At 45.3% G+C, this 8,375-nt stretch overlaps 1 protein-coding gene across 2 annotated transcripts in view; it reads right to left on the minus strand.

The window, feature by feature from the left end:
- Nucleotides 1-8,375, minus strand: part of Fam222b (family with sequence similarity 222 member B) — a 64,673-nt gene that overhangs the window by 12,064 nt on the left and 44,234 nt on the right. For both annotated transcript variants that reach the window (XM_028759418.1, XM_028759419.1), the window contains exon 2: nucleotides 1,766-1,884. In XM_028759418.1, the coding sequence (XP_028615251.1) occupies nucleotides 1,766-1,847 (82 nt within the window). In that variant the 5' untranslated portion in view covers nucleotides 1,848-1,884. The remainder of the gene's footprint in view (nucleotides 1-1,765; nucleotides 1,885-8,375) is intronic.

An 8,375-nucleotide genomic window follows, 5' to 3' on the forward strand; every position in this document is an offset into this window, starting at 1 on the left:
CTCTCTCTCTCTCTCTCTCTCTCTCTCTCTCTCTCTCTCTCTCTCTCTCTCTCTCTCTCTCTCCCTGTTTTGTTTTGCTTTTTCGAGACAGGGTTTCTCTGTGTAGTCCTGGCTGTCCTAGAACTCACTCTGTAGACCAGGCTGGCCTCGAACTCAGAAATCTGCCTGCCTCTGCCTCCCAAGCGCTGGGACTAAAGGCGTGTGCCACCACCACCCGGCTATTTTTGTCTTTTCAAGACAAGGTTTCCCTGTGTAGCCTTGGCTATCCTGTCAGAGATCCTCCTGCTTCTACGTCCAGAGTGCTGGGAGCAAAGATGTGCATCACCACCACCCAGCTTCTATTTTTTTTTTTAAAGATTTGTTTATTTTATTTGTATGACAACACTGTAGCTATCTTCAGACACACCAGAAGAGGGCATCAGATCTCATTACAGATAAGAGCCATCTGTAATGGTTGTAAGCCATCATGTGGTTGCTGGGAATTGAACTCAGGACCTCTGAAAGAGCATCCAGTTCTCTTAACCTCTGAGCCATCTCTCCAGTCCCTATTTTTATTTTTATATAGGGTCCAAGAGCTAAGCTGCCTAGGATGGCTTTGAACTTGTGAACTTCCTGCCTCAGCCTTCCAAGTAGCTGGTTTTACAGGCCTGTACCATTACACCTATTAAGACTAGACTATTTCTAACTGCTGATAGTCTCACAGCAAACTATTCATGAATCGCTAAGTGTAGCTGTAGTGTGCTTTTGAGAAAATTCTACTGACATGAAACTACACTAGTCAGTTCCCATGTTGTCTACGGCTGCCTCTGATCAACAATGGAAGAGTTGAAGAGGTACAACTGACTGTTGCCCACTAAGTTAGAAATAATGGCTTTCTGGCACTTACAAGAAAGTTTGCTAGCAGCTGCCACGAAGGACGCGGGTAAAGTGCAGAACTGTTGAAGAAAAGCCCCACTGCCCTGCCCACTGCCCCGCTCACTGCCTTTTTGCTCTAAAAGGTTTATTCCAAATGTAGAGCTGCTGTTACATTTAGACACTATACCTGTAATAGTAGTCAGAGTTAAAGAGTTCTTTTCCTTGCATTTCATGTACTGTAGGGACAGAAGTAGGGGTCTGAGAAAAGTAGGAACTATAATGCTCCAATTTAATGCAAAAATCAGTACAGAAATCTGACAGTTCTTGGAGGCTCAGTCAGGTGGGAGGCACACTGGTGGACAAATACTCCTGAAGAACCTGAGTGAGCAGGTTCCTGAGCCCTGAGGGCAAAAGCTTCCTCACTTCTGTGAGCAAAAGTCACACTGGCTCAGAGAGCAGACAGCAACACCCAGGACTGTCTGCTGAATACACGGCAGAGTGTATTCAGAGATCAAAAACTCACCAACAGTATAAATAGCTATTTCAGGGACACAGAAGCAAGCTGGACAACGAGTCTCACTCAGCTCCTCACAGGACTCAAAGGGAAGCCCTTCTGTGACGGTCCTGTGAGCTGCTAAAGCTCCCGCAGCTTTGCTGTGCAGCAGGAAGCTGCCAGTGCTGGTTAGTTCCCGCACACTGGGAACCTGCAGCACTTGAGAGCTCTCTGGTCACTGGAGTACCCCACACTGCTGCCAGATAGACAGGGCCTTTGTAGCTGCTGTCCTGCAGCTCAGCTCATGAATACCTTGGAAACACCAAGACTCCACGCACCACAGATGTGATACGGGCAGCCCTCATATAGGACGGAGCACAGGATCACACACCCTTCCCTGGAATCCCTATTACTTACATTTCTGAAGTCCAGTGTTCATCTGCGTGTGAGAAAGAAGCTGAAAGGACAGGTCACCTGGCCCTGGTAGACAGGCTAGCATGGCAGACCAGCATCAGCACATGAAGCAGTGGCTCACACTGTAATGAACAACGGAACAAAACAAGGTCAGAAAATACAGGGCAGCTCCTTCAAGGAAGGGACAGGGGCTTTCAATATGAGCAGCAGACGGCCAAGTATGGGCAGGCGAGCAAGTTAATTAAGAATTTCTATCTGAGCAGCAATTCACTCTCAACTATTAATATAGCAAAAATGATATTGCAGCCAGTACATGCGTGAGTAGGAGAAATAAAAATTGGCAAATAGCTGTTCACATAAATAATTAGAAAGCACAGCATACTTGTAAAGCTTCTGCACATAGGGGATGTGAGGGCTTAGCTCAGCCTTCAGTCCTTACTGAGGGTCAGGGCAGTCAGGCACTTCTAGAAATACAGCACAGGACTTGCAGACATCTATGCCTGAATTCTGACCTCATGTTTTGGGTTTGTTTTTTGTTTTGTGCAATGGACCCCAAACTGAGTCTCAAACTGGCGATCCTTCTGCCTCAGCTTCCTGAGTGCGGAGATTACAGACATGTCATGTGTACAAAACAGTCTAGGACACACAATTAACAACTGCCAAAGAAAGTCCTGCCACCCCCAGCCCCACTCCAAGGGTCTTCAAGACAGGGCTTCTCTGTGTAGCCTGGCTGTCCTGGAAACTCACTCTGCAGACCAGGCTAGCCTCGAACTCAGAGATCCACCTGCCTCTGAGTGCTGGGATTAAAGGCATGTGCCACTGAGCTTAGCAGCAACTTCTACTTGTGAACTCTGAGGAAGCCTTCTTTTCTACTATCTAGTCTACTGTTAAACTTACTGTACCTAGCAGGTACACTATTGGAGTAAAGCAAGAAGCAGCAGGCTTGCACCGGGACTCTGTGGCCAGATGACCTGCATAATGTCAAGAGAGTATGGCTTTATTCTGTGGTGCTATCAACAAGATGTACATAATAACCCAATAGCCCTGCTATAGTGAAGGGATTCCTGCCAAGTCTTCCTTGTGCACCAGGAATAAATTTTTCTCAAATAATCAGACTATGATAAAAATACATGCACTTCTTTCCCAATACCGCAGAACCTATTAGTTAAGGTAGTATACTACAGCTCACAAGCAAGAGCAGGGCCAGCTTAAACACCAACGCAGACCACAAACCTCAGCATCCATGGAGGCTTCCCAGGAGGAGGAATGACAGACAGCTCAGGACCACCTGAAAGAGGCTGCTTAAACTGTGTCAAAGGTGGGCTGGAGAGATAGCTCAGTGGTTAAGAGCACTGACTGCTCTTCCAGAGGTCCTGAGTTCAATTCCCAGCAGCCACATGGTGGCTCACAACCACCTGTAAAAGTGTCTGATGCCCCCTTCTGGTATGTCTAAGGACAGCAACAGTATACTCATATACATCTTTTAAAAAAACAAAACTGTGATCCCATGGTTCAATAAATTAAGAGTGGTCTCAGAGTTCCAGCACAGGCCCAATCTTCATGATTCTTCCTCCAGTGGGGGTTCAAAAGAAGAGATAGTGTGCCAGCAACCTCAAAGGACTGAGACTGTTTACACCCTTTCCCCCTATGAATGCTGGGCTCTGTTCCTTATGACCCTGATTCCAGGAAAAAGGAAAAGAACAGGGGTGGGTCATTGTGTCAGTGCTAAGCCCCATGAGAGCGTAAAAGCAAGCTGCTTCCCGGCTCTTCTCCTCTGGCTCCTTGAGATGGAGTCTGGCAATGGAGCTCTGCCTGGTCTGGAACTCTCTACCAGGCTGGCCTCAAACATGTGTTAACTCTCTCTTGCCTCTAGCTCCTGGGTGCTATGATTTTCTGGTTGGCCTCAAACTCTGATCCGCCTGCCTCAGCCACCTTAGTGTTGGGCTTAGTGGCCTGGTCACCATATACCTTATCTCACATTTCTGATGGGAAGGAAGTATTGACAAAGAATTTCATTTTGGGCAAAACTTTAGTGTCCTCAAACCCCATAAAGTCCAGCCTTTAGCATTCCTCACCAGCTGTCGAGTTTCCACAACCAATTCTCAAACCTCCACTTCTAACACAGATCCTTCCCTAGTCCCTACTCAGGGTGCGCCTACCAGAAAACTTAGTGGGGAAAACAGCTAGGCAAGTTAATAGCAACCTGGGACAATCTCTGCTGTAGATCTCAGATGCTGTCTGATGACATCCTTAGCTTTCGGGTTAGGAAATTAGGGGTTTGCTAAGAATACCTTCCAAATGTTTTATCTGTTGGTCACAAAAGATGTTGGCCCAAAGTGGTTATCAAAGGGACTAAAGATAACCCAACATTATTGTGGCCCTGGATCTATAACATGACTCTCCATAATGAGGCACTTCCGTTCACAACATCCATTTCTGCACAGCCTGAAGTTATAAGGTGACTTTTAGGTTTCCTTTTGAGTCCAGAGTAGATAAGTAAGGAGCCCTTGAGCAACAGCAGGGCGGAATATTACTTAGGTTTGGCATATAATAAGTGCAATTTGTGGGGAACTCTCAGTTATACTTGGAGTGACAATTACCTGTTGACTAAATTGTTTCTTGTAACAGGTCATGAGGATGACTAAATTTGAGTAGTTTGGTAATGTTATAATTCCTGCCATCTCTGGTACTGCTGGTACCCAGCACACTGCTTTCAGTGTTTCTATGGGTTTTTTATTGTTGTTATTGTTATTGCTGGTGGTGGCTGTAGTTTAGTAGAATTAATATTTCCCCCATCCTTCATTATTGTTGTTGAGGCTATTAATGTAGCCAAAGTTGCCTTTGAATTTATGGTCCTCCTGCCTCAACCTCCAAGGGCTAGGATGACAGTGTTGTCTGAAAAAAGAGATACACTCTACACTGCGCATACATACTGAAGATTCTGCAGATGGACTGCCTGACTTCCTCATCGTGGCAAGTTGGAATGCTGCAGATCCCGTCTGACAATATGTTGGATTTTTAGTCCTTCTCATAAACATTTTATCACAAAGCTTTGTTAACTTGTCCACCCCAATTTCCTCACAATGTTTTCCATAAAAGCACAGACTATGGCTGTCTTTTGCTATGTGACCATAAAGTTTATGCAACCATTTCTACTATGGAACATGGAAACCTTGAGATATAGTCACTCAGGGTAACCAGAGTCCCTGCTCATGTTCACCCATGCTGAATCCAGAACAAATTATCTCTTATTCCCTTTGAAATAAGAGCTGTATTTTCTTTTAACAATGTTCACATTGGACTGATTTTGTTGAGACTGATGATTGCTACAAACTATGTCCATGTGTTCATGTAGGTGCTAAACACATAAAGTTTGAGAGATTTGGAAGTCCACTCTGTGTGTGTGTGTGTGTGTGTGTGTGCGCGCACGCACGTGTGTGTATGAATGAGAAAGAGAAGTGGAGATGGGGGACAGGTTAGTCCAGGCTAATCTGGAATTTTCAGGGGTCTCCTGTCCCAAACTTCCTTCTGGGATGACAGGCTATGACCACCCTCCCCTGGAAACCCACTCCTCCAGGACTCGAACCTGTCACAGTTACAGGTTCTGAGTCACAGGTCCTCACAGTTACACTGTCTTTCACCATCACCCTTTGTTCAACTCTGAAGAGTATCACTGGGATCTCTGGAGAGAGTCCTGCCTTGTTCCGGTTCACTGGTTTATACTTATCTATATCCAGTATTATTAACTGAATTAATTTATCAGGTACCATGAAAATTCATTCTCTCTCTCTAGACATCACAATCATTTTGGTTTTAGTTTGTTTTAAATTTATTTGTGTGTGCCTGAGCCTGAGCTTATGTGCACCACATGCACAGAGGAGCCTGAGAGGACTGGATGAGGGTATTATATTATATAGAATAGAAGCCTGAGGAGACCAGATGAGAGTATTATACATTTATTATAGTCCAGAGGTACTCTGGAACTGGAGTTACAGGCTGAGGCCCATGTAGACGCTAGGGACTGAATGTCTGTCTTCTACATTAAGCACGGAGCAACTTCCCTAGCCCAACACTTTCATCTTTTAATCTGGGGTGGACTTCCTAAGGAGACTTGTCTTAATCACCCTTTCAAACTACAAAGTCAGGGACAAGATTAGTCACACAAAAGATGTCTAATAAATGTTAAAAGCTCATATTTCTAAATGATAGTAACACTTTAACCTCTGGCCTTAGAACATTTTGGGGGTGATACTGGCAGGGCAGGCAGGGGATCACTCTCACAGTTTAATGACAAGGAAAGTGTGTATTTTAGAAGGGGGCTGGACAGCTGGCTCAGATGTTGAGAGCACTGGCTGCTCTTACCGAGGACCTGGGTTTGGATGCCATCACTCACTTGGCGGCTCACAAGTATTTTTAACTCCAACTCCAGGGGATCTGATGCCCTTTCTGGCCTCCACAGTATTGCAAGCATATGGTTCAGAGACATACATGCAGGCAAGCAAAAGTACCCATATATAGAAAAATAAATAGATCATTTAAAAACAAACAAAATAACCTCAGCTAAGTTTCTAGCCCTGGAACTTACTTTGAAACCAAAATTGTGTGTGTGTGAGAGAAAAGAAAAGCCTGAGTATTAATTTCATCTATTTTTATTTTATTTTTGGTTTTTTGAGACAGGGTTTCTCTGTGTAGCCTTGGCTGTCCTGGAACTCACTCTGTAGACCAGGCTGGCCTCAAACTCAGAAATCCGCCTGCCTCTGCCTCCCAAGCGCCAGAATTAAAGGTGTGCGCCACCACTGCCCGGCTTCATCTATTTTTAAACTGTAATCATTATTATTGGTGTGTGTGTGTGTGAGGTGCACACATGTCACAGTGCACTGTGGGAATTTGAGGCCAAGTTTGGAGTGTGTGCAGGGCCGCCTTCCACTCTGACTACTGAGCTCTGACTGCCAGTCTGGCCAGGCAGGTACTCTCCCATTTCACTGTTGGCACTGTTACTATTATTACTGACATGAATCAGTTATGAGAGAGGGCACTCTGCCATGGTATATGCTCTTTATACACTACACTGGAAAATATCATTTGTTTCTTATTTTAATCTCTGCTGGATAAAGTAAGTGTTCCTTATGTTCAGTCCATTTCATGTTACATAACAGACTTGCACTCTGAAAACCCTGTCAGGAACCGTCACTGCCACTTGAGCTGACATACACGAGAGGAGGAGTGACCATAACAAACAGAGTCATCAGTCTGGGCAGGATTTGTCCCTAAGGACCTGAGTTTGGGCCCAGAACAAGACAATGAGAGCAGAGACCAGGAGAAAGCTACTGACCACTTACTGCACAGCTGGAGCCGATCCTCTCAAACACTTCTAAACACTGCGAGGAAGTTTTCATACATAGCACGAGGCCAGCATTGCCCTGATACTGAACAAGACTAGAACATGGTAAGAAGACCTCAGATAGGGCTAGGGAGGGCTCTCCGTGCTAAGCCTGCTCATCTGAGCTACATCTTCAGGTCCCACACGGTGGAAGGAGAGGACTGCCATACTGTGGCACGCCAAGCACCCCACCCATACGCAACACGAGTGAATGTTCAAAACAAACAAAGACTTCTAGGCAATTATCTCTGGTGAACATATATGTAAAAAATCCCCCATGATCAAATGGGATTCATATTGAGGATGTAAAAATGATTCAACATATGCAAGCTTTACATAGCATTGTAGAGCTCAACTGATGATAACACCGCTTTTGAGAGAAACTCACCCAAGAACTGCTCGGAGGTTCCTGCAGCAGCTTGCCGCTTCCATGGCCTTGCCTTAGGCTGGCAAGCCTTACAGTTTCTTCAGGATTGAACTACAGCGGCCTGGTGTCTGCCTGCCTAGAGGACTGGTCTGCAGCTTCTAAGTCATATTTGGTGTTTGCTACAGGACTGAACTGCTGCCCGAGAAGATCAAGCTCACCCCCCCCCAAAAAAAAACTATTGCTGAACAGGTCCACTTCCCCCGTATCTTAATAACTTTTCTCTTCCGCTACTTCTGCTAGGTGATGGGCTAGAAGAGAGGTTGAACCCTATTAAAAGCAGGCTACAAAAAACTTATGCTTACATTCATGTGTTACCAGCTGACTGGTTTGGTTGATCAACACTGACTGATTGGGTAAACCTGTTCCAGGCTCTGGTTGCCTGCAGGTTAGGCGATTATAAATGTGTTCTGTCTGGAGATTTGTAAGTGACAGTGACCATTTGGGGAGGAATCTCGTTTCATTCTGAGAAAAGGAAAAAGGGCCAAGCCCCAAAGAATGAACATTGCACATATCTGATGCCCTCAAAGTTATGAATATCCCATTAACCAACCAGACCAAATGCTGTTGTCACTCTGCTGCCGGTAAGCTGAGGGAAAGCTGGGGCTAGGACCATATTCCTAGGGGTAAATAAGGAACTTGATGTACCAAGTCAATCCAGTGTTCTGCCTGTGGAATGTGAAGTGCAGCTGCCCCCTAACCACATCTACACGTGGATGATCAGGTGGATCACTTGAATTCAGACCCATCCTGGCCTTCATAGAGCATTCCTAGACAGCCAGGGCTACACAGAGAAGCCTTGTTTCCAT

The sequence above is a fragment of the Grammomys surdaster genome, unplaced genomic scaffold (genome assembly GCF_004785775.1).
Source record: "Grammomys surdaster isolate TR1022 unplaced genomic scaffold, NIH_TR_1.0 126278, whole genome shotgun sequence".
NCBI lineage: Eukaryota > Metazoa > Chordata > Mammalia > Rodentia > Muridae > Grammomys > Grammomys surdaster.